We start from the raw sequence: 27816 nt of genomic DNA on the forward strand, positions 1-27816 counted from the left end.
CTATCAGCACTGAGTTGTGCTCAAGTACAAAGGAACTTTTTAAAGAAGAATCTTTTTAAAACAACCCAGTATCTCTAAAATATGTTAAAAAAAAACTCTTTCTAAACACATTCTTAAGCATCTCATTTTTCAAATATACACTAAAACTACACTTCAAAGATTCTGCCAAAAAAAAAAACCCAAAACCCTAAAATCAAAAAACAAGAAAACTCAAGTCACTATGTACAAATAGCTATAATGATAAAAAAAATGAAAAAAGGCAATTTATAGAAGGAAAAAGAAGGGGAAGAAAAACCCGAACATATCAAACACCTGCTACTCAGTATTTCATGAACTCATGTTTTTCCCTGCTCTCAAAAGGAAAAAGGTTGGACATAAAATCAGACACAGAATTTAAAAAAAAAAAAAAAAAAAAAAGGGGCAAAACAAAACAGAAGACCCTAACCTCCTTAGATGTTGCTTATACTGTCTGGTAACAAAAATCTTTGAAGTCAGGGATCTACTTATTGTACTCTGCACTGCAACATGAAGCCAGCTGTTACCAAGCTACTTAAAACAGAAGAAACAAGTTTCTTTCCTATAAGGAAAAAGGATGCAACACATTTTCCCTAGTTATGATTTATATAATCATCAGGTTTACTCAAACACAGAACTTCTCTATTTAAGCTTACCCATCTTTTTTACTTAATATTCCTTAATTTAGTGCTATAGCATAGGAATTTCTTACATGATCAAGCTGCCTTGTGAGGAGAGCATTATAATCCGTATTATACAGCCATACAACATAAAAAAAAAAAAGAGAAAAACCCCATGACAAATACTTATGAAGAAGGGCAATGTTAGGATTATTTTTCCGTGATACCCTTCAAGACATCAATGCCAAAGTCTGCTTTATAGCACACACTTGGAGATTTTAACCCTGGACACAAACTAATCCTTTTAACAGTCATGCGGGTTGTACTAAAAGTGACTTCTATAATGAAACAGGTAACAAAAATGCATTACGCTAACCAATATCTACTAGTATTATGCTCTGTTAACTCCAGAGTATGTAACAGTCTCAAACAAAAATACCAACACCAACTACCTAAAAAATATACACAACAACCTGAATTAAACAAATTTGGCAAATTAAGCAAATTTGGGCAGAGAAGAGATTCAGAGCAGCCCTGCAGAGAAGGACTTGGGGGTGCTGCTCAATGAGAAAATGAACATGAGCTGGCTTCAGTGTGCACCCACAGCCCAGAAAGCCAACCATATCCTGGGCTGCATCAAAAGGAGCGTGACCAGCAGGTCAAGAGAGGTGATCCTGCCCCTCTACTCTGCTCTCGTGAGACCTCACCTGGAGTATTGTGTGCACTTCTGGTGTCCTCAACATAAAAACAACATGGAACTGTTGAAACAAGTCCAGAGGAGGGCAACGAGGATGATCAGGGGACTGGAGCACCTCCTGTATGAAGACAGGCTGAGAAAGTTGGGGCTGCTCAGGCTGGAGAAGAGAAGGCTGCGTAGAGACCTCATAGCAGTCTTCCAGTATCTGAAGGGGGCCTACAAGGATGCTGGAGAGGGACTCTTCACTAGGGACTGTAGTGATAGGACAAGGGGTAACGCGTTAAAACTTAAACAGGGGAAGTTTAGATTGGATATAAGGAGGAAGTTCTTTACTGTAAGGGTGGTGAGGCACTAGAATGGGTTGCCCAGGGAAGTTGTGAATGCTCCATCCCTGGCAGTGCTCAAGGCCAGGTTAGATAGAGCCTTGGGTGAGACGGTTTAGTGGGAGGTGTCCCTGCCCATGGCAGGGGGGGTGGAACTAGATGATCTTAAAGTCCTTTCCAACCCTAACTATTCTATGATTCTATGAAACACCATTCAAAAAGCTTGTCATTAGAAAGTTACTGAAAAATAAAAGGTGTTTGTCTTCCTTTATCAAGTTGTACTGCAGATTCAGAAAACTTAAATATCATTTGCACTGTAAGTTTGTGTAAACACTCATACAAAACAATTTAACAGGCTAAAAGTTTTATAATGAACTTTTCCAATATTTTTAGCTGCTACAGCCCTAATAAGACTTAATTTAGCATCTAACTGTCACATCCTATATCAAGTAAACATTCTTGACTGCCAGCAATTATATTACTACATGGTAAAACAGTCCTCTAATTCCTAACAATTTACATTTCACTTGAGAAAATAGAAAAGTTTAGGGTGGTTTGGATTTTTTTTTTTTTTCCAAAATTATGTGCAACAAGTATAACGTGACCTCTTGGAAAACTCTAAGTTGTCTTCAGCTATCAGGCTCTGAAAGACTTTACAGATATCTTAACTTACCTTTCTTAATTTTCAGCCTTAGTTTTACACGAATGAGTATTCATTTGGGCTGTTTTAGTAGTAGTACATCATGTACACTAAGGTCAAGTAACTTTATCTCACTGTTCTGAAAATGAACAAATCAAAACTCTTAAAAAAAACCCAAACAAAACAAAAACAGTGCAGAACTGTACCTGCAAATCTTATCAGTTTAAATTGCGTTTTCTTGATCTGTTAAAGACAATTAAGAGAACATCCGTATTTTTTTACCTATCAATTTCTGAGAAAATTTGAATACATGCAAGTCAAAACTACCATAATATAAACAAAAAGGTCCTCTTTCATGAAGATCATCAATAAATGACTACCTTCAATAAATAAGTCTATTTGGAAATTCTAGAGAATTCTTTTGTTCAAAAGGTTAGTCTTTTTTCTTTTCCATTACGTCTTTCTGTTTCAGTTCTCCATCTGAAAGTTCTGTATATTTTCCATTCTTTTCCTCCTCTTGCTCTTCCTCACTGCCTTCATCTGTGAGCTCCCGATCACCATTTTCCTTTTTAGCTGCCTCATGTTCATCTACCCCTCCATCTGTATCAGCTGTGCAGATTCCATAACACATAATGCTGATGACCCCCAAGGGCAACCCAAACAGAAAGCATCCCAGAAGTGGTGAACTCTTGAACACAGACTGTTGAAACACAAATTTGAAGTAAAAAATATTTTCAGTTAATATAAAAAATTACCACATCACTTCTCTTATTACTCTGGGTATTTATTCAGAAACATCAAAAATTACAGTCAGGTTTGGTTTTGGTGGTTTTTGTTTGGTTGGTTTGTGGTGGTTTTTTTTTGCTTAGTTTTGTTGTTGTGTTTTTTTGTTGGTGGTGGCTGCTTGGGGTTTTTTGTTTGTTTCTTTTTCTCCTCAGGAAGGAGGAGTTATCCTCATTTTAATAATTACTACTCTAAGTTCATTAGAAAAAAAAAAAAGACTTGGAAGTGCAAATATTACAATGTTGCATTGGGATAGCTAATGTTAACATGCCAAATGTATATCCAATTAATTATTTGAAGCTTAAGAAACAATTGTTCTAATGGTATTAGAATAACATTTTGAAGCAACCAGTTTCATCTCTTTGTGTCTCATTCTCAAAAATTAGTCTGAGTAATAAGGGATCTGCAGAAACATTCCACAGCTGTTATTAGACAGCTTTCTACTGAGCAGTAGTTTAATGGCTTAGGAGAATGGACTTTTAGTTTCAGAAAACATTGCACGTTGATAGAAGTTTTGAAGACACTGATAGAAACATGTAAGTTTCAATTTGAATCCACAGCATAGGTTTTTTGCTTGTGTAGAACAAGTGAAGAAATGGATTTGTGTACATTTTCCCAACAAAACTCTGTTAAGCATAATTAACCTATGAGAAAGATGATAAAAATATTTTCTTTAAAGCTACACAAAGTGTAGTACTTAATTCCCTTATGCTCTAGCTCATTCGACTTAAACGCTAACATTTCTCAGAACACAGAAGTGCTATCAGTTTCAGTGAAAGGATGTCACAGGAGTCAAGGAAAAGATTTTGAATCCTCCCTGTTCTATCCTTAAAATAAGTGCCAGACCAATACAGAAAAGGAATGGAAAATGAAGACACTAATGTATGTTGAATATTTAGCACACTGGAAAATATTATTAAAAACTTTAATCAAGAAGTTCATTTGGCTTATACCTCATGTACACATACCTATAACATATGCACAATGTATATCTAAACAAACTTTTTCTATACATTTTGACTGACAATGGCACCATCTAGTTTAATGAAAAATAAAACTCACCACTACAGTAGACTTGGCATCATAGATTATTCTCTTGATTCGTTGCAGAAGTCCATCACCACCCTGTGCCTGAAATTTCAAATGGAACCATGTCAAAACTGCTGACACTTTTCAGTTATGATTCCAAAAGTTCATTCTTCAGACCTTGCAATCTTAAGTCCCTTTAGAAGGAAATGAAAAGCAATTATTCTTGCATCTCAGGATGCCCAGATGCTCCAAGTTCTCACACATGGATAAACATCTTGGTAGTCTCATGAAAAAATCTCTCACAATTGTTTTAACAATCAGTGCAAATTTAAGCAGTGGACTGGCACTCCACTCTCTTACCATAAAGGAACACTAACAGAAACTACCAACTATCCTGATGTAACATTTATAAAATGGCAATGATCTTCTGAACTTTCCTGCAGCTATTTATAGATTTATTTATATCTATTTATCATTTATAACAGAAGCTGTTAGAAAAGTCTAGGCATTAAGTAACATGGAGATAGAAAGGCATAATAAAGAAAACTCATATCAAGCGATGACAGACTATACCTTCACTGCCATCTAATTTAGCAGTCTTCAAAATAACAAAGCAATTTGTCTGTTGAAGAGGACCAGTTTTCATCCGCCTTGAGCTTACAGAGAAACAAACCTACATTTTGGAAGTCAACTGAACTGCACCAGATGCTGGCCAAAACCCCTCAAATTACAAAAACGTCCACAAAGATGAAACAGACTCATAGAAAGCTACTTATAGAGCCATACAGAAAATGACAATAAAGTCAAGGTGGATAATACAACACTTCCCAAAGGAGGGAAGAGGAAAATATTACACCTCTCAGAAATTTCACTGTGGCTCAGAAATGCTGCATCATGTTACTTGTTTACTTTGAAGACTGTCATTCAACAGCTGCACAATTTCTTAGGCCTGAATGTAGCCAAAGTAATGCCAGTTTATGTCTACAGATGCAATTAAGCTTAAATGAAGTCACATTCTGTATTGTCTGTCTTGCATTATCACTTTCGCATAGATACAGATGTGAGCTTAGACAGACATTTAATAATTCTAGCTGAAATACTGGAAACAAAAAGGTAGCAAGACCTAAGTGACACTGTCAGAAAAAACAAGGCATCACAAATGAATTTCTTCAAAGTCAAAAACCAAACAAACCAATGTCATTTGTTATTTCAACCTGAAGGGTATGTTTAATAGAGCAAATTAGGTGTTGATAACATAATTCAATGCAATTAAAGCATTAAAAAACTGAGAACTGAAGAACAAAAGAACCACCAATTAAATTACAGGAATACCTCTCACCTTCCAACTAGAAGCATGACAAGTAATGAATAGCAAAAACCCCCACCTATATTATGTTGCTACATCAATTTGTCAGATTAAATAAACCAATGTACCACATAGGACTGAACAATCTACAGCATTATTATCATTACCACCTGATGACCTAAAACTGCTGACATAAAGTAAAGTGGGATTCAGCCAAAACAGTAAGCTTGCAATATACAGTGAACTGGGGCTTAAACCAACATAGGCTTCTCTCAAGAGGAAGCCAAATGATTTGTTAGCACAGCCCCACTTCATGCCCCATCACCACACATGAAACCTCTGATCCATGATCCCCCCCCTCATCCACATAACAAAGCCTTCTGTCCATCTTACAGTACACTGCAGGAATAAGCACACCCAAGTTTGTTTTGCCAACAGTAAGAAACTGTCCAAGCCATCAATTCCAGATTGATCTATTAATGTTGTTGTTTTAACGAAACCCAGCTCATTTTAGTTTTAGGCAGAAAGAAAGGGGTAATCTTGTGTCTCTTTGTAATTTTCAAAGCAAATATACCACTAGTTTTTGAGTCTAAACCTATCATTCATCAAGCTATTAGATTTATTAATTACTGCCCAAAAGAAAGGGTAGAGCTTAATTATGTGTTATGAAAAAAAAAATAAGAAATATGTTTAAAGCAAACCAGGAAATGAATAAAAAGCTATTTACCAATGACACCTGTAAAAGAAATATCAAGAGAACTCATCTAACATTATGCTATAAACAAAAAAAAAGGTTGCTTTCTCCAAGAGATTCTGCAGTCAGAACAGCAAGCAACGGCACAACTCAGGAATTCACAATTCACTGACAGAACATAGCAGAGGAAGACAGACAAGACAGGAAGATAAAATACATGGCATAACAGAGTAACCAATTTTTTTCCCTACTTTAGCATCTATGGAAATAAACACCAACTAACATATTCCAAGTCACAATGAAGACTTACTTCAGCAGTACCATCCAAGATATTGTTAATAAACTGAACCATGTCTTCTGTGTTCTCAATATGCCTATCTGGTAGGAAATACTGCTGATTGGAGGTATTCAATACAACAATAGTAGGGATTGTCAAGTCACTGGAAACAAAAAACAGATAGTTAAAATATTTAAAGAACTACTGTGTAGAACACTGCAACCCAAATAATTCCTATATCATTTAAAACGGTATCCATTAACCTTCACTTCATGTGTGTTCCTTAGCAGTTCCCTGAAGGCAAGAAGGAAGGGGGAAGAGAATCAGCTGAACAGTACAAGCATGTTTCTCATTACTGTCTTTTCCTTCACATGTGTCAGTGACACTATTCAATCTTCCTGAATTTTACATACCCATAGTGACTGCAAATCAGGTACCTTTTGACCTGCCAATTAGTAAGAGATCACAGATAGTAGCCTTGTATTTGTACACGTTAAGTATTTTAGTGCACAAAGTATAATCCAAATCCCATGCAGTATGGTACAACTGATCAGCTCTATCAGTCAACCTCTACCTGTCAAGTCAAAAGAATGAGCCACACCAGTCAAAGTTTTTCTACATCTGTTTTAGATATAGCAGATGAGCTACAGAGTTTTTAAATAACTGTTACTCAGCAGTTGACTTTCACATGCATAAGCATTGTTTAGTATCACAGAATCAGAAAGAAATAAAGCTGGGGGGGAGGGGGAATCAACAAAAAAACTTGTTAGAAATTATCTCTGGAGACAAACCAGTATAAACTACTGTTCAAAGCAGACCTAAATTCAAAATCAGATCAAGCTTAGGAAAATTTAACACTGAATAAGTGCGTTGTTTAACAAGGAAGATTTAAAATACATTAAATAAGAGAAAAAATCTCCTGTACTTTGCCAATTTTCTGGTGTTATGTCAATAATGTATTTAAATACTAGGTGTCTTTCCTTCACAAAGAAGCAATGCAAACCTTGTTTTTCTCCATTTTCACTCTTGTCTAATAGTGCCCCATCCACATGTATTGGTAATCCATGTAATACTGATGATGATTTCAGCCTTAACTGTGGCTATTATTTCATGATAATTGATTAATGCGTTTCTTCAAAGAGCTGAGGAATTAATACTCTACATACTCCTATAGGTGACATTCCAATGATGCTATATACCTTAGCTTACATGAAGGTGTATCTTTGCTTTCAGTAAAATACAGTCTGCTTTCTTCTTTTCTGCATAGTTTTAACTGTACAATTTTTAATCCAACAAAAGCATGTTCATCCTTCTGAAGAGACAGATAAATTACAACGTCTACTAATGGAGTTACAGCAAAGTTCAAAAGTGTACTACTTTTCAAGGACTAGTACTTCTATCCCCACAAACATACAATATTGTCCCTTGTGAAGAAACAGGATTTGTTCCTATGTGCACCTATACAGTAAGAAAGTATTGTGCAGTAGGTTTCTCACTATTCAGTTTTTTTCTGTTTCCACTTGCTGCCATCTGGTGGAAAACTGAAGCCCTCACAATGCGTTTTACCTCGAACTACTCAAGTTGCCACATGAAAAGCAGCTACTTTGAATAGTGAACAGATTTTGCTGCATTCGTTTGCTACTTCCCACTTAAACTGGAAACGTACACACTCTGTTTAAAAATAATTAAAAGCTTCTAATTATTTTAACAGCAACTTTCTATATACTACAAATTCTAAAATCAGGCATTTTGCAGATTAAGTTAAACAATCCAGTTGAACTCAATCTTGCCAACAGATCACTACTGCTGTAAGTGGCAATTCTATCTTCTTTTTCTTCATTTTCTTCCTCCTAAAGAAGGCCTCATCTGCCTGCCCTGCTTCTTTTCACATCAGTTCTAGTACTCAGCAGAATACATAGGAAGACATTTAAGGGTTTTGTTGGATCAGCAAAACAACTCCCTTACTCACATAGACAAAAAAAATGAAACACTTTTCTGTCAGAAGAACAGGCTCAAACAGCTCAGTTGATAGTCTGACATCACAGCCCGCAACAGAGATGCAATTAATGAAGTGAGGAAGGCCTCACTTTTGGCAGCTATAAAGCACTACATCAATCACATCACTAAACTTCAATTGAGAGACAGCTGGTTTTAAATTAATTGTATTCAGGTGTTAATCTACATAGAACTATAGACCTCGTGCCTCCTGAAGCCCCTTGAAGCTCAGAGTCTTTAGGGGCATGAACACATGCTTTGTCCATTGGAAAACTTAGAGCTAGCATACCGACCTCTGTTTTTCCCTTCTTTCACTCAAAAGGCCAGAGTAGTGAACTGTAAATGCCAAGCAACTTAATTCTCCATGCATTTTTAGACAAGGATAACAATAAGGGCAAATGTCAAGCAGCTTGCTAAATTACTTATATATTTCAAAATGTACCGTGTACATATCAAGTGTGGACAGCAACTTCCACACATTTGATGCTGCTTCTCTGCAGAAACATACTTCTATGTCTTAAAAATGCATCAAGGATGAAATGTGCCTCTCCAGAAATAAAAAAAACATAGCTAATGTGTAACCACTATTTACATTTCCTGTTACAAACTGACATAACTTTTTACGTATCTAGTGCATTGTAAATTTAACGAAGGAAAAACCCACACAGTTCTAACAGAAAAATTTAAAGCAGACCTAAAAGAAGCCCTGTCTACCACCATTATCAGTTTATCAATAAGCCAAACTTCTACCATTAAATTATGCAGTTTAATTTAACAAACAACTGATACTAGGCTATATGCTGAATTCTGAAGACAACAATTTTTCCTCTAAATGCACAAAAGGCAAGAATTCTTCATAAGATTGTTTTCAATAAAATATATTTAGCAACAAGTTCAAGAGAAGAGAGAATATTCAACTAAGAATTTACTTACTCCATTAGTAAACTATTAATGTAATCATTTCCATCCATATGGCCAAACTGGAAATCCCTGTAAGAGAAGCAGTGAAAAACAGGTTGATGAAAAGGAAAAAAGAAGAGCGAGTTTCAGCAAAGTTCTTCCTTAATTTTTTTTCCGATAACTGAAGATTCGAGCACACACTCAGCAATATAACTGACAAACTGATGATCTACAAAACAAACAGCATCCCACAACATAATTAATGGAATGGTCTTATAAAATACCACTATACAAATATAAAAGCAAGCACTCTAACATTTGTCATGTAAAACTAAAAAAATGACTGCTGTCTTAAAAAGATTAATGCAGAAGTTCACTTAAGATATTATAGTACCATGTCTGCTTACCTGTGAAAGTGATCCCTATAATCTCTAGCAACTTCCTGAATAATAGATTTTAGTCTGGATGGAAAAAAAAAGTAACGTTATTAATCCAGGATATACTCTGTCAAAATACAAACAATAAACATGGAGATTTCACCAGTAAGCAGCAAATAGTACCTCATCAGCATTAAGGATCCCCTGTTCCATTAACAAACAAACCTCATTGATCTTGCTTGGTTTCTAAAGGTTGAAAGACTATCTACCACATAATCTCAACAGAAGAAAAACAGACAGATGTCAAGCTGCTTCACGCTATCTGAAGATACAGCACTTTGAAGAAAATCCAAAGATGTCTGGGAAAATAGCATATACAGTATTTGAACAATATTTTCTTACTCATCTATGCAACCAGAGAATGACAGGGGAAGGTATGTTCCTCTCAGTCTCTTCAGCAAATTCCAACCCAATTGAAAATGCCCCTTCCTAATTTAAGTTCTACAGACAACTAATATATAAGCATGACTAAATTAATTTTTAATGCAACTGAGCTGAGGAACTGCCACTGGTTTAAACTAAGTTCATCCCAAAGTCATCTGAACTCAAGTACTCTTACCTATGATTAAAAGGTGATATAACAGCTTAAAAAAGCTATGTGATCACTGTTTGCTCCTGTGACCTCATTAGCAAATGGCAGTAGAGCGATACAGGAACTCCCACAATCTCATTGAACTCACACGTTCTTCAACAGAGCCATAAATTAAATAAATTCAGTAGGGTAAAGTCAGAAATTAGAGAACATCCACAGGTTAAACCCATTCATGTAACCTAGCATTTCTTAACATTTAAGAAACTTCCAAAGTTCTCTACGTCATACCAGCACATTTCTCCCACAGTGACACCAATACTCAATTCTGTACCTGGTATGTTCCGCTGAAGAGTTTTTATCATCAATGACTGCAATAGCCACAAGTTTTCCTAAAATAAGGAATAAAATACTTGAAACCACTTAAAGAGAAACACGCATTCTCAGATGAAAAATATTCCAACCTAGAAGATCAGATACTCTCCAGGGAGGGCAATTAGTTTTAAGTATAAACCAACTGCTGTAACAAATAGCCTCTTCTACCTGCCCAAATGTGGTTTTCTTAAAGGTACTGAAAATAAGATATGGCTTAATGCCATACCACATACATTCCATGTAATTTATGCAAAACCTCATCTGCTCTTAAATTGAAAGTCCTACTAATTTTTTGTGACTACTACAGGATTAGACACACTAATTTTTATGCTGTGAGGAAAGGACTAGTGCAGGCCTTGCATGAAGCCTATAGACAACAGAACAGATCTCACCAATATCAAAAAAAAAAAAAAGACTGGCACTATCAACTCTAGCTCCAAGATTAATTGTTGAGATTTCAAAAACACATTCTTAGCGCTCTTTAACTTTTCTAAGCATTAAGTACAAGAGATGCCAGAAAGTTTAGTGATAGCAGCATCTCACCTGTATCTCCAAGTTCATATAGTGTGAAGCCATCTACGTGAAGATAACCTTGAAATCTTTCCCTATTTATCCAGGACGACAAATCACCATCTTCATACTCTAAAAAAAAAAAAAAAAAAAAAAAAAATCATTCTGGCTATAGAGGCACTTTATTTTTTCTTGTATTTTTTCCTTTTATTATTGTAAGACAAGATCTCACACATTTCCCCCAATTCCTCTTAAGTTTTAAAACTTCTACAGTTATTTTCAATTGTCAAACAAAAAGTATTATAGCAAAGCAGGAGAAGCTGATTTAATGACTTTTTTCCTAAATCAAGGATAAACAATACTATTTTACAAGATAATTGTGCATCGTTTCAAAGTAAAGAGATACGAAAATACTGCAGTATTTGTAACGAGTCCTTAAATGAAATACAAAGAAATCAAGAAAAATTAGATGCATTAACAGCATTGTGAGTGTAAATTCAGAGTCAGTTATACTGAAGGTTAGTTTCCAATACCAGGTATTTTAACCTGTAATGACTCAAATTCTAGCACATACCACCAACACCACTGTAATTAGATCTTAATCACAAGTGAAAAAGAAAAACATATATAAACATATATATGTATGATGCATATACACACACACAAATGCTAATTAAATACATTTGTGTTTAATCCTATTGTATAGGATGAATAAATCTATTGTATAGAATGAATTATCAGTAACTTCAGGCTAACAATTAATTGTCTAAAAATCATAGCAAGTAATTCCTACCATAAAGCTTGTCATAGAACTGCATCCCATTCCCCTACTATGGGGAAGAAAACCAAAACAAAACAGTAGACAACGCCAGAGCACTGAAATGGATTTTGTTAAATCTTTTTCTTACAATAAGCTCTTAAAATTTCCACCCAATCCTAACAGTTGCAGATATAACTTTATCCAGTCTCTTATACTGCATATTCCTAACTTGCTTGATTTACAAACCACTACTTACCATCATAAACAAAGTAAGTTCCATCTTTGAAGACCACAACAGCAGGCAATTCAGGCAACATCACATACTGGAACAGGTTAAACCATGGAAGAGTAAAAGATTTTTAAACAAAAAAACAAAAAATCTTTAAACGTGGAAATGTAGTCCATGGGGGAAATCTCAAAGTACATTTAAATGTTTTCTGTCTGCATTTACTAAAATAAATGTATCAGCTTCTGTGTATTAAAAAGTAACTCAAAAATGTTTCTGAGAGGTAGGTCTCACAAAGTTTAAATGAAGCATGGCTTTTAGTAGTATCTACAGTAGCAGGAAGAATATTTTGTTGGTTGGACACGAACTTTAGATAGGAGACCATAACTTGAGGTTTTTACCAATCACGCTTGCTGCTCCCAATTTGTGCTGTTGTCAGCATATCCATCATACTGTTACTGCTACTAAACGGACAGTCAATATTGTACAGTAAACTAGTAACACTGACTACATGTCCCACTAAATCTGGGGTATGTCCTGCGGCTCAGGATGACAGGAATATAGACACAGCTTCAGCAGACAGGGCTGCAAATTGCCCTAATTTAGGCAAACAGAACAATGAATGCCTGCAATATAGTAGCTAGGATGGTTAACACCACACTAAAGAAAAAAAAACACCTCAGAAATACAGTGTGCAGAAACTTTTCCCTTGGAATTTAATCTTATTCAGCTCATGTTTTCAGTAACTGTCAGAGAAGACATGCTGCATCCATTCTTTACTGCTAGCTACCATGATAAGTTAAAATTCTAATAGCATTTGTGGTTAAGAAAGGACTGCATTATGAGCTTATTTTTGATGGTGATGTTGGCTGAACTGTCTTGATCTTCTGATATGTTTGGAAAACACATGAACAGTATCATGAGTGCTTTTCCAAATGACATGCCTTCTGTAATCATTCTGCATTATCTTTCTTGGAAATAAATGTAAAAGCAGTAGGTTTATAATGTAACAGGTCATATGAATGAGCAAAAAGGTGGTAATTCTAGACGATACTTCATTCTCTCATTTGCTGAAAACACAGCTTAGCCTCCTTAAAGGGCAAAAGCAGGCTATGTGCAGCTTACAGCTTGCAAAAGATACCTGAAGCATGGAGCAAGGTTACCTAGAGTGACAAAACAAAGCCCAGTAGTGAATACTATCATGCAAAGCCTAATTACGACTAGCAACCACTAATTTCCTAAGATTTTTGCTTCTCTCCATAGAATGTTGCATACCATCACTAGTTCATGTTAAATGATATTTGTGGGAAATTACATTCAGTGGGAAAAACAGCTCACTGCTTACATTGCTGGGATCACAGGATCTCAAATTGTTCCAGCCTTTTACACTCTTTCCACTAAAGCAGTGAACAGTACTTTTGTTGCTCAGCTGGGGCTGCAATGTAAACAGCAACTGAGCTAGCTTTTGATACGAGACTTCTGGAAATCTAACAATACAGAATTTATTATGAGGTGTTGGGACCAGTCTTGTTCAACATCTTTGTCCGTGACATGGACAGTGGGATTGAGTGCGCCCTCAGCTAGTTTGCCAGTGACACCAAGCTGTGTGGCTCCGTTGATACGCTGGAGGGAAGGAATGCCATCCAGAGGGACCTTGACATACTTGTGAGGTGGGCTGATGCCAACCTCATGAAGTTTAACCATGCCAAGTGCAAGGTCTTACACCTGGGTCAGAGCAATCCCAGTCACAGCTACAGGTTGGGCAGAGAAGAGGTTCAGAGCAGCCCTGCAGAGAAGGACTTGGGGGTGCTGCTCAATGAGAAAATGAGCATGAGCTTCAGTGTGCACCCGCAGCCCAGAAAGCCAACCATATCCTGGGCTGCATCAAGAGAAGTATGACCAGCAGGTCAAAGGAGGTGATCCTGCCCCTCTACTCTGCTCTTCTGAGACCTCACTTGGAGTATTCTGTGCAGTTCTGCTGTCCTCAACATAAAAACAACATGGAACCGTTGGAACAAGTCCAGCGGAGGGCCACGAGGATGATCAGGGGACTGGAGCACCTCCTGTATGAAAACAGGCTGAGAAAGTTGGGGCTGTTGGGGCTGGAGAAGAGAAGGCTGCATGGAGACCTCATAGCAGCCTTCCAGTATCTGAAGGGGGGCTACAGGGATGCTGGGGAGAAACATTTCATTAGGGACTGTAGTGACAGGACAAGGGGTAACGGGCTAAAACTTAAACAGGGGAAGTTTAGATTGGATATAAGGGTGGTGAGGCACTGGAATGGGTTGCCCAGGGAAGCTGTGAATGCTCCATCCCTGGTGGTGCTCAAAGCCAGGTTGGACAGAGCCTTGGGTGACATGGTTTAGTGGGAGGTGTCCCTGCCCATGATAGGGGGGTTGGAATTAGATGATCTGAAGGTCCTTTCCAACCCTAACTATTCTATGATTCTGTGTGCCTAAAAAAAATACATTATTCTAGTTCTCACTCTGCTAATACCAAACTAATGTCAAAGTTATGCGTTACCAGCCCTGAAGTAGTTAGGTCCCACTTGGAGATAGCAATAAATCAAAAAGCCTCTTTATTTTGCTTCAATATGCCACATGAGAATTCTGTAGCCAGTAGACTGAGTGGATCAGTCTAGCCCTTGGTAAACTAATGTTTTGATCAGCTGTACTGAGCAATGTGAAAAGAACTTACCTTTTCACTTACTTCTTTGATTATTAGGGTACCCACTGGTACCCCATGCCATAACTCCCCAAACTAGTTACACAAGTGGTTTGTGAAAGAACGTAGGAGCAACAACAGCTTTACACTGGCTAAAAAAAAAAAATCAAGTATCTCACTTCTTGAGCAGGTCATACGGTGCTCGTTGAGTTCTGTATATCTGCTGTTTATTTTCATTAATATGACCGAATAAGTAATTTGGCCAAGACAAAGCAATGACAGACCAAAACGTGTTTTGCACTCTTTCCCAATATAGACTCAAAAATTAAATGTTTCAGTGCAATTAGTTTGAAATTTATCACAGGCAAATCACAGAATCATAGAATAGTCAGGGTTGGAAAGAACCTTATGATCATCTAGTTCCAACCCCCTTGCCGTGGGTAGGGACACCTCCCACTAAACCATGCCACCCAAGGCTCTGTCCAACCTGGGCTTGAACACTGCCAGGGATGGAGCATTCACAACTTGGATGAAGCATTCACAACTTAAAAGCCAGTTCTGCACCATTAAACCAGCAAAATTACATGTGAGGAGAACTACTCTGTTTTTGCAGAAATGGCAGGAACTGAGACAGCTTACCTCAGGCAGCACATCTTCTGAGGCAGAAAAAAAGTATGTATAAACTATGAGTTCTGAAGCAACTTCAATGTATTTTTCCTGCAAAAATAGAAGCAACAGAAGTTTCGTAACATACCTTATCTTCAAAGAGTAGTTAGAAAATACGGTTATGACACAAGATTGTAAAAACACATCAATAAAAATGAAAAAATTGCGCATATTACAAGCATGTACTTCAGTCTATGAGAAGATACTTTACATCTGTGAATAGTCAAAAGAAGTAACTTTATTCAGTCAAGCTTCAAACCTTTAAAGGAGATTCACCACCAACATACACAAAAAGTACATGATGTCTCTTTTGCACGTGGTCAAACATATGTTGGCTAGGAAGTGGCCTGATAAGAGGTCTAGGAGGAAGGAAAAAGAAAGAATAAAATCAGTTTCTAAGGTGCAAAACCCAAAGAAACAACCCCCCCCCCCCCCCCCAATACCATATTGGGATTTTTTATTTCTTAAAAAAACTAGATTTCCCGATTTGTTATTTCAGTTTGAACTAAAAAAAAAAACAAAAAAAAAAACCTCAAAACCAACCAAGCAAACAACCAAAAAACCTCAAAAAAAAAAACCAAACAAAATCACACACACACGCAATATTTGTTATGTTTCTCAAATAGCACACTTAAATATGAAATTAACACCTTAGTAAAAAATGCTGTTTTGATGTAATTGTGCACACCATTTACTGGTCACAGAATCACGGACTGTGTTGGAAAGGACCTTAAAAATCATCTAGTTCCAACTACCCTCTGCCATGAGCAGGGACACCTTCCACTAGACTAGGTTGCTCAAAGCCCCATCCAACCTGGCCTTGAACACTCCAAGGGATGGGGCAGCCACAACTTCTTTGTGTTCCAGTGTCTCATCACTCTCGCAGTAAAGAATTTCGTCTTTATGTCCAATCTGAATGTACCCTTTTTCAATTCAAAACCATTGCCCCTTGTCTTGTCAGTACAGGCTCTGGTAAAAAGTCTCTCTCCATCTTTCTTATAAGCCCTCTTTATATACTGAAAGGCCATGATAAGGTCTTCACAGCCACAATTTGAGACAGAAAATTCTAAGCACAGCAGATAGAAAATCTTAGAAATAAATACTCCTACAAAATTCTGGTAAATTATTAGAGATCACCAATATTCCTAAACTCCAGAATTCTGAACAATAATTAATATCATGTACCTATATAAATGCTTCTTAATTATATTTAAGAATGAAGGAAAAATATGTGATTTTCTCCCTGAAGATTACAGTCTATAACATATTAAAGCCACAGGCTACTGTAGGGAAGGAAGAAAAAGCCAATAGGGTTGTGAACCATTCTGTAAAAGCAATTTCCTTACACTGCCAATTGCTGCAACTTTTCAGATACGTAAGCATGCATTAAGCCGAGATAACTTTTCAGTATTAAACGGTCTGTCTTAGCAATGACATCTATCAGCCAGCATTTAGGTCAGTATTCTTGTTTCTGGCTTCCATGAGTTTAATTTCTTCCTAGTTTCCATTGCTTTGAAAAGCCCTCAGTTACTGCACTGTAAAGAAGGGATGGGGACTAGCCATACTCTACTTACTTTCTCCATGCCACTCACCAACAACCTCACAAGAAACTGCATGTATAATGCATACTGGTTTTAACTTCGTGTCGATCTCATTCTTTTTAAAGTAGATGTAATTTTTGGCCCAGCTCAAAATCCTATGTTTTAAGTCACAAGATCCAAAGCACACTTTGAATCAAAGAGGAGTATACTTACCCTGCCACTCTATTAGCAAATTCTATTATATCATCTTTGGTTCTAGGTCCCCTGTAGTTGTATGCCAAGTCACCTTTTAAGCTAGGTAAAATAGGAAACACAAGAACAGAACTGAAATCAACCTAACTATACCTGCACATGTAGAATTACTCAGTGTTCACACGTTTATTAAAGTCACCCTTCAGAAAGCAATAAGCAAGGTAATTTTTCACAGTCAGATAAAATAAATGGTCAGCAAAATATAAAACTCAACGATGCAACACAACACAATTATGGAGTAAAATTTAATTACACGATATCTGATTTACTGACTTCTAACAATAATTAAAATTCTTTTACAATTATTTTTTTCTAGTGCACAGCATTCATTTACTTTGTAAACACACAGATCATTTGGAGCATTGCTTGTGACCACAAAAAAATAACATCCCACACCCAAACCAAACCCCAAACATTCAGTATTTATAGCAGATTCGGAATTGGGCCTTGTGAAAGACAAGTATATAAGCTTCTTTAATGCATTTTTTAAAAAATAATTGAAAAGTATCAAATGACCTGTAAAACTTTCTTAATTTATGTATTAAATTAAGCTTTCATGAAGTGCTGGTCAGTTTATTGTACACTGCTGACAGGGGATGTAGCACACTTGCATTATAAGAATCCATGCAGGTTTAGCAAACTCATAGGAAAAAAAATAATCTGAATTTTCTATGCTTCTGTATGTCAACAAAGTTTTTCATCCTTAAATATTAAGCTAAACATCTCGGCTGTTTTTTTTGAAAAAAAAAAAAACAAAAAACTTGACAAGATTTATTTTATATTATGAATACTTAATTCCTTAAACAAAAAGCTGCTAGCAAACCTAGTATGTAAATAGTAAAAAGTACTCAAAATTAAGTCTTCATTTAATATTACCTTGTGCTGGAATATATGTGTTATAAGCAAATACATTATTATGAACTGGTATTGCAATATAAATTTTGTCCTTCATTAATTTTGCTTTTAAATACATGAATTAAAAAAATCTACATATGCTTCTCTCGTCAAGCAGCTGCTTTCACACTTCATCCTATGCAGTAACCACTACTATAATTTAATTAAGATTTTCAGGTACACTGAAGAGAAGAGAGGCAATTAAAAATAAGAAAATGCAATCAGCAACTTAGTAAAGGTTAACAGGAAGACTCAGGTATGCACTTACTGCCTGAATCACTCTGAAGATGTAAAAATCAATTGATGTATAAAATTCCTTACATATATAAGGAATATATAATACGTATATTTACTTACATAAATAAAAATATATGTAAGTAAATATATATTTGAAATATATATTTCTATACACACACTCTTTAAAATTTGCGCAGCAAACAGCAGTTAAATGAATTCCAAATTTGCTAACCTGGCTTTAAGAATTCTGTTTCTAAATAAGATGCTTGATTGAGATTGCTGAATTTCAAAGCCATGGAATCCAGCAGAAAACAAAGATGATGCTACATTGACATGGTGGAGTATTTTGTTTGGTTGGTTTTGTTTTGGGGGCTTTTATGTGGTTTACTTTTTTTCATTATTATTTTTTAAGCCGAGAGGAGTATGTATTTTACTGTCATGAAATCAGTGATAGGAGAGGTAAGTGTTAGAAATTCAATGGGAAGCATCAACTTACAGCTTAATTGTTGGATAGCCTCGCACTCCAAATTCAGATGCAATACCTGAAAGAAACGTGTTAATGCCAAAGTAAATGAAGGCTTTCTTGCTCTCTTACCTTAATTTTTAAACGTAATTTAGCACTGAAGCCACATAAATAAATGAAAAACCTACCACTTAATTGAGCAGGAATTATTTTATGTGCTTTCAAGAAGCTGCTGTTATGACACATTAAATTTCGGACCTCTTTCAGAGGTACTGCAGAGTACCAGCACAGGGTCTCAATTAATATGTCAAATGGCCTAAGAATCCTCTAAATAGACATGCCTGGTCACTTTTCACTTGAAGGTAATATGCATTTAAAATACACATACAAGTAGCACCAGAGACAAAAATTAAGCACCATGGATGTACAGCTGTAAATACTAACACTTAAAAGAAATATAAAAGACAATTAACTACTTACATGCTACAGTAATGGGTAAAACAAAACTGCAGTAGTAGTAGTTACTAAAATGTCAGGTTTTGAAGCAAATTCTGCAGAGATAAACTTCTACAGTCATCCACTTCACCAGAAATAGGTTCTAGCCATTCAGTTACTTACCTGCTGCTTATTGAAGTGGCAAAAAAAAAAAAACAATTCCAGAACTTTTTTCCCCACCTCATGTTTAAAACTTTATCTCTTGCTCCTATTACAGTACAACTTGCAACTGCCCTTCCATTTGTGAATACAGCAACTGCCACCTTAAACTTCACTATCCAGTATTTTCCAGAAGTAAACTAAGTAGGATGCAAAAAAGGCTAAAAAAAATTTTAGAAAATCTAAAATTCTGACAATGCCTGTGCAATTCCAACTGAAAAATAACCCCTACATTCAAAATGCATCAAGATTCAGTACTTCTAACATAAACATTCTGAAGCTAACAACCACATGCCAGAGCAGCACATGTGGGAGAACTTATGTGCAGGGCTCTGAATAAAAGTTTAGAAATTGTAACCCTAAAGTTGGGTGAAAATCCTATTTGCACAGAACTACAATTTAAACTACCAGCTCACATTCTGGCATCTTAATCAAAGGAGACCAATCTAAGAAAGATGTGTATTAGGATTGATTTGATTCTGATCCTTTTCCCTCATAGCTGTACCACACAGAACTAGAATGAATTACAATGTGTATTAGAACATCCCATCACAAGAGCTGTCAACAGACAGTTAATATGTCCTCTCAACATCATGGAAGTGACTTACTTATTTACATCATCATCTCCGCTTCCTGATATGAAGAATGCATACATGTTTGCCTATAAAGGCAAACAGGAGCAATTATGTTCTTTTTTGATCACATTCGGTGGACTTCTGAGGCTAACCCCTATGAAAATTCAAGATACCACACCAGGTGACTGTTCTGTTGATGTTACTGCTGTATCCTCCTTCCACACAGCTACCACAGGCAACACTTACTGGATGCTTTACACGTTCTGCTGTGATCTCAACACTGATGACAAGCTACCCAACGGTCAGATTTTTCACACTACTTCACATTCATATTAGGAACACAAACTATGCAGAATCAACCATTCAAGCTCCTTCCTAATTGTGTGTGTGCTCAGCTGCATTTCCTTCTGATATTCTCAAGACTGAATTACTAATTGATTTCAGAGAATCTTTAGACTGGGAAGACATTAAGCAGAGTTGACTGAGGTTTTCATATTCAGATGTAAAATCTCCAGTTTGGAAATAAAAGCACAAAACTATTTCAAAAGATTTATTGGACTCTATTCTTCATAGAACTGGTAACAAATCTGAGAAGAAAAACATGTCCATGGCACAAAGGAATCTCTGCAGGTTTTAGTAATTTTTAAATATGCAAACGTGAATTTCAGAGCAAAAACAAAGTGCCAATTCTATTGCAGGTATCAAGCACAAAAATTTATTATCAGCATGACAGATGCAAATGTTTCATTTTTCAAGAGTTCATGTTTCAAGAGTTTATACAACTTATATAATTTAGAATTTTATATATATATGACTGGGATGTTAGAGATCCACCAAATCTATTCCCAATTTTGAAGTTACCTGGTTGCATAATCTTGTTATTTTTAATAAACAAGACTAATTTTTCTTTAGTAAAAGTGTATCTTCAAGATGAAACATGAGGTAAAACTTCTGTTGTTTTACAGAAAAACTACATACAACAAATTGGTGTCTGAGACAAGATCAAACTGATCTCAAAAGACCAAACTCTGCTACATATAATCACAGAAGAACTGGAATATCACTGAAAAAAAACCATTTTGCATAATATTTATGCAAATATAAAAATTCTGAAGAATCAGTTTTAATGTGTATTAACTAAAAACGTTACCTGTAATAACCAAGTTTTATTACACACAGATCTTACTTGGTCCACACTGCTCCCCCTGTGCCTTCCCTCTTAAACACCCTCTTGGTTTAACACAGATTTAAATGAAATGACAATAAAAAAGCATGCTAAAACTAAGAAAATGATGTTAAGAATGCAACAATCCTCTTATGTCTACCTAAGCCAATTATCTGAAGAGCTAACATTTTGGCTTTTCCCTGCAAAGGTCAGTACATACGAAAGGCATCATCAAAGAAGAAAGCATTAAAATAGCTGAAATTGGTTCTTCAACAAGACATTTACAGAGAAACATGGGGAGAAATTGGCTTGACACTGATGTAATGACTTCAGTGATTTAAGCATGCTTTTGGTGTAACATCTTAAGGGACAATTACCTGGAAAGAATAACAGCAAGAACACAAGCTCTTCAACAGTAATACAGAGAACCTAAAATTGCATGTTGTCAAGAGACACACCACATAAAGAAACCTGTATAACAGTACTTTAAGAAGTATATCAGAAGCAGATCTTTCAAAAGCTTTTACCTTCCCTTTGTCAGAATTTCCCACACAAGCAGACAGAAGTGTGATAAACGCACACTACAGCACATTGTCACTTTTAGAGAGAAAAAGATCAGGAAACTGTTCTCTACAATACAGAAAAGAAGAATGACTTAACAAAAAAAAAGTGAGAACAGTATCAAAACAGAGGGTGCCATGAAATTACCCCTCACCAAACCATGCTTACTAGAAAAGGAAGTTGCATCCATCTTCCCAACTTTTACTGGAGAGCCCATGTTTCTCATTTCTATACCCACTTCATTCCACACAGGCTCCAGTTTCTTGCAGTGGCCACACCAAGGTGCATAAAACTGAGAAGCAAATACATTTAAAGAAGAGGAAAAAAAAAAAGAGGAAAAAAAAGTTAATTAAGATAAACAGTTAAGAGAAGGTGATTCTATGATTAACTGTCGAATACATTAGCAAGGATTATTTTCCAGTCGTGGTGCTCTTACGAGTCTTTATAAAACCGCAAGTTAATGACAAAGCTGGAGTGACAAACAGAGCTCTTCTGATTTGGTGCTACTTTTCATATGAAAGCACAAGTTTGAAAAGAATACATTCAATTGCTGTCTTATTATTTCTTATTTAAAAATAGACTGTGCAGTAACATTTTTTTATTACTTGTGAATATTTTCCCTTTTTTAAAAAAATATCATGTAATCAATCTATCCAGGAATACGAATTTACTTGCCAACAAGGGAACACTATTCTTCCAAAGGAAACACTATACATATATATGTATACACACTTCCCCAAGCTGCCCTCTGGATTTCTATTCTTCAGCAACCACTTTTATATAAGCACACTGTAAAATCAATCTGTTTTCTCACAGCCAAGCAGAACTCAAAGACTTCATTTCATCTTTCTGAATACATCTTGCTGCAAAACCTCAGTGAAATTAATTGGGAAGATACCAGTATTTTGGTGTAACAAGATCAGGTCACAACTTGACAAAGTTGGATTTTGTTTTTCTATACAGCACTGATTAATTCTGAATTAGCATACATAGGTTTCCTGACTCAAATCTCAAAACTGAAGTAGACAATTTGGGAATTTCAGAGCCTATGTGAGTTGCAAAGAATTTTATCTCATTCCCAAACATGCTCAATCTTTCCAGTAACGTCCTGCTTCTGAAATAAGGAGCACTGAATCTTTTCAAATATATTAGAGAAGTAAAAGAAGTTCCTTGTATATTTGATGTTATAGTGCTAGATTACAAACATGTAGAACACAAATCAGTTGGTATAACTACAGAATGAAACTGTAAAAATTCTGAACAGAGGTTATCATCTCCTGACTCTGTTAGGCAATCTGTTTTCCTCTTTAAAAGACAGTAAAATATAGGATGAAGCCTGACTGCATCCAGTACTCAGTATAATTCCTGCTTTATCCTGAACAATACAAACCCACTGTTTACCGATCTTGTCAGAAGAATTACTGTCATGTAATTTTTCTGCACCATGTACAAATGATTTTCCAAATGATGGAGCAGCTTTACTATAGACAGTGTAGCACTGTACAATTTTTTGTGTTTTGGTTTCCACTAACAGGTATTCCCATTTTTCTCATATACTCACATCTACGAGCCAAATATCATCTTTACGGCTTTCTTTAAACCTGGAAAGGGAAAAAAAAGAAATCACTATATTATAAATCTCAAAATAAATAAGTGAAATGCATATGTGAAACAGGAAAAATATATAATTAAGTTGATACAAAACTATAGATATAAAAATCCTGGTTTGTTTCTTTCTTTGGAGGTAAGAAGGAGGAAATAGTTATGTTTCAGAATTAAGATTGCCCCTGCACCTGATGCTACATACACAGTTGCACCAACTAGGTTCCTGTAACTATTCGCCAAGACAAAAACCAAACAAAAAAACCCAAGCCAGAAAAAAGTAATTAATCAGAAAACACATGAAAACACAGAAGATGTTTGATTAGGATATGGAATCTAAGGAGAAATATTTTGCAGCTGTTCTAGTTACATTAAATACTTTTGTTGACCGTTTAGAAAATAATGCATTTTTATAGATCAATCCACTGGTAAAGTCAAACCTTTTTTTATTTTACTTATGTCATACCAAGTTTGCAAAGCTTGCTGTAGAGCAGAAAAGGTATCTGCAACAACTAAAACAAAACTGCTACAGGAAAGGAGCATTTTTGAGTCACAATATTGCTTAGTTGAACACCTCACTCTAAATCTACTTCACTGCCTTAAGTACTAGAGAGATAATCAAAGAAGTAGTTACAGTCTAGAATCTCTTGGGAACTCTAATGAAGCTCCAGCTAACTTCCAATTACAATGTTAAATAATCAGTTATGATGCAAGAGGCAGAAAGCAGCTACTGAATCATCAGATCCTGGGCTGTGCTTCAATTTAGAGTATCATCTTTGGTTTGTAAGAGAAGAATTTACAAAGAAGAATTTACAAGAGAAGAGTTCTCCTCTCCCTGCCACAGAATGACTGTTATGGGAGACTGCAAAGAGCATTAAAGCACTGAGAAAGTTAGATCAGAATCTTACAAAACTGGTAGAAAGCAAGGGAAAGAAATGTCTGAAGGCATAATATTCCAACGGAGCTTAGTAGCTTTGACCCAAGATGTTACAAAAAAATACTGTAGTGTTCACAATGTTAACTGCCAAGGTGTACCACTCATTAAAAACACGTACTTAATCAACTTCCTCAGAAACTAAAATGTGAAAAAAAAACAACACATCTAAACTCATTCTAGTTTTGGTAATGTCAGCGACTAAATTATTAGACAACATTAAGAAAGTCCAACATACCATTGAATTAAAACTAAAATCTCTGTACAAATGGGTATTTTAGGATATTCTGAAGGTGCTGTTTCTAGACCCTGTAAATACATTCCCAGCCTTAAAATTTCAGTCTCTTTTTAACTGTCTTATGCAGTCCTGTCTCCTAGCTGACACAGTGACAATCATACTTGTGGAAAGTGTATCCTCTATCAACATCACAAGAGGATAACACAAGATATCAGGATATAAGATACAATATTATTTGTGTCAAATACATGTAACTTCCCAACATTTGGCACTATGTGATCAAATGTTGCCTCGATCTCTACTTAAGCCATGCATCCCACTTTTATCATTAACAGTTAAAAGAAGCCACCATGACACAAACCGGACATCATAATCCAAAGGGCCTTCAGCCAACCCAGCTGGTATCTCTATTTCTCCCTGCCTCTCTTCTCACCCCCTTGCATAGTTTCTGATGCTTCAGACCCTGGGTTGAGCCACAAATACATCCTCACAGACAGAAAAATATTTCCCGCATTAATTAGGTTACTTATCTGTTTCATTATCACACTGGAACAAGTCAGCAAGTATCACAAGATCAGTACTGATCTGAGGCAGCCAGCAGCGAGGTCAGCATAAGCTGATAGGAACCCTAGCTCTTTCTTTGCATGCCCACAAGCCAGTTGGGTGATGCTGGATAACCTGCACCTCTGATGGCTCTTCTCTGCTACTTGTTTTCCTATATCTATAACTTAGCACCTATAGCACCTTGTTCTAGTAGGCATTGTTTGCAACTACCAAAATTCACATAAACCCCAAAGTTCTCAGCAACAGCAAAAACTCCATAATGTTATCTACAAAATACTCATACCTATAAAACAGAATACCTGAAACTTTCACCAATCACTGCACCCAGCTTCTTTTAAAAAATGTTTTCCTGACCTTTTTCATCATTTGCCTATTAGCTACAAAAAAAGAAAAAAACAAACACGCACACAAAACCCCACCAAAACACAAAACACCCCAAAACAACAAATACAAAAAAACAAATCTGTCAAGAACAACTCACCATTCAATTCTTATCCCAGCTGCAAATACAGGCTGTTTTGTAGATGAAAAAAATCCACATGTTCTAAACCAGGATTTTTTTTTACCAGCTATTTCAAAAAAGCTATGTGACTACAGAATTATGCTTCTTCATTCCAAAACAGCAATCACATTTAAATTTATACCTGTGGAAATGTGATATGCTATTTTATTCACTTAGCCTCTTTATCCCTAGCCCTTGAAAATATGAGGCATGTTTCAAAAACAAGCTTTGAAAATCAAGTCTAAGCAGTGCTGTACCTCACTTTTTCACTACACACTGAACACCAGCCAGAACTGCTGATGCACCCCTTTCACACACTCCCTTTCTCTCCCCTATAATTCTGCACCTCATTTGATCCTATGATTATCTGCTCTAGCTGAATAAGCAATATGGTAAAAAAGTGAATGGTTTTCTGACTGTTTGGCTCTAGGATGTAATTTATCACAGATTGCACCCTCATGAAAACATTGCCTTTGACTGACTTAAATTTACCACAAAGCAGCCACGTAATGCCACCTCCTACTTCCCTAGCAGGTAGTATTTTCTATACCTTCTATTTCAACTCTAATAATTGTGCTGCTTTGTAGAACTTTATATCAACCTTCTAATCTGACAAAAAAAAAAAAACAACTTCTTTTAATTTTCAGAACATTAGCTTTTATTTGGAAGAGGAAGCATGGAGCCATGAAACTGCCAAAGCAAGGCAGTTCACAAACAATCACGCTACACCACCAAGCTATGGGCAGGACTACCTATTTCAACACCTCCACAGTATCAGAGCTAAATCTGTCATCAAAGCAGTTTTTTACAGTGAAATATAACTGGCACTTCAAGCAGCCATGAACTAGTCCTGCACGCCTCCTTTTCCCTTCCTTTCCCGGCCATGCATGAATGCACGTATACTTGTTCTCCCAGTTCCCTGTAGCAGCTACGCAGCAAACTAATGAGGAATCCGGTTAAATGCAGTCAGGTTTTATTTGTGGTGAGCATCAATCCACCAAGACATTTACTCTACCAAAAGGAAAGAAAGAGCAAGAAAGATTGAGAACTTTTTTGGCAGCAGCATCTGTAAAAGCAATTTAAAAAAAAAAAAAAAACTAAACCCAAAAACAAAAAAAAAAAAAAAAACACACTGCAAAATCAGCATGCTCCTCAGCTTTATAAATTGCACCTTCTTAAATACACACGTTTCTGCCGTTCCTGCTAAGAAAAAGACAAACTTTCCCAATGTAGCTTTCCTGACAATCACAGGCTGCATAAAGCTGTCAGTCTGGGGTCTCCCACCAGCAAAATCCCAAATATTTAGGTCACAAGGCAAGATACCCCATACTTACGACTCATTCAGATCCTCCACAAAACCGGTACCTGACGCCACCACATGTGCAACCACTGCGAGGCAAGGAAAAACGTTCCGTGAGTGACCTGCAACCGAAGCTGGGGGTGCTCAGCCACGCCGGCTTACAGTCTCACCGCCTGCGTTCCCTTTCCCCACTCCCCTCACGCCTCCGATGCTTCCTCACAGCCCCAGACTACCCGCAACTCCAGCCCCCCTTCAGCACTGCCCGCTGCTCCCCTGGGCCCGTCTCCCTCTTCCGAAGCCCACCGCTTCCCCCCGCTCAGCCCACCAGGCCACAGCGGTCGCCCGACACTTACCTGCCACCCAAAGCATCCACCGCCACCGACCACCCGCCGCGGCCATGTTGACAGGAGCCCCTGCGCGGCCGGAAGGGGAAGCTGCGCTCCGCGATGCCGACCTTTCCGCACTGCGCAGGCGTGGAAGGTTTGGGCAGGGGGCGGTAGCTGCTGCGGGCGCCTGTGGTTCTTGAGGCTGCTCATGTCCGTGTTGGGGGTGGTGTGTCCGCCGGTGGCTCTGAGGTTTCCGTGCCGCCGAAAAGCGCCCTTGGAAGAGGGAGGGGGGTGGCTCAAGTGACGCCCTGACTCGGTGGCGTGCCGCGGCGCGGGTGGACCTTGTCCTATCTCCAGTGAGTTCCAGAGGTGGGGCCCACCGGACTCGAATTCAATAAAATCAGTGCTCTGACTCCTAGGGGAGGGACTTTAGTTTCAACACCTTTAGAAAAACGCGTGCCATCTGCTATGCTGTCAGCTGTTCCCATGGGTAGAGCTTATCCCGCGCCACGTACTGACACTGATGCCAGGAACCCACCTTCAGCACGTTTATGAAAAACAC

General features: G+C 36.9%; 1 protein-coding gene across 3 annotated transcripts; it reads right to left on the minus strand.

Annotated features, from left to right (window-relative positions):
- Positions 1-1843: 1843 nt before the first annotated feature.
- On the minus strand, positions 1844-27443 carry TMX3 (thioredoxin related transmembrane protein 3). Of its 3 annotated transcripts, none has more exons than XM_061448879.1 (15): positions 27282-27441; positions 26963-27017; positions 23350-23389; positions 21957-22080; positions 18867-18912; positions 17201-17281; positions 15706-15805; positions 15420-15497; positions 12147-12213; positions 11164-11262; positions 10580-10637; positions 9687-9740; positions 9313-9369; positions 6418-6547; positions 4180-4301 (listed from the first exon to the last, which is right to left on the minus strand). In XM_061448879.1, the coding sequence occupies exons 1-15, from the start codon at positions 27325-27327 to the stop codon at positions 4272-4274; spliced, it is 1065 nt and encodes a 354-aa protein (XP_061304863.1). In that variant the 5' UTR covers positions 27328-27441; the 3' UTR covers positions 4180-4271. The 3 variants fall into 3 exon arrangements, with proteins under 3 accessions (XP_061304865.1, XP_061304863.1, XP_061304866.1); XM_061448882.1 differs by lacking the exon at positions 4180-4301 and adding an exon at positions 4799-5812 and having other exon boundaries at positions 27282-27443; XM_061448881.1 differs by lacking the exons at positions 18867-18912; positions 23350-23389; positions 26963-27017; positions 27282-27441 and adding an exon at positions 1844-2995 and having other exon boundaries at positions 4141-4209.
- Positions 27444-27816: the final 373 nt, after the last annotated feature.

The sequence above is a fragment of the Pezoporus flaviventris genome, unplaced genomic scaffold, assembly GCF_033815535.1.
Source record: "Pezoporus flaviventris isolate CSIRO_AGI_PZ_B2104156 unplaced genomic scaffold, CSIRO_AGI_Pfla_v1 ptg000007l, whole genome shotgun sequence".
NCBI classification, from domain to species: Eukaryota; Metazoa; Chordata; class Aves; order Psittaciformes; family Psittacidae; genus Pezoporus; species Pezoporus flaviventris.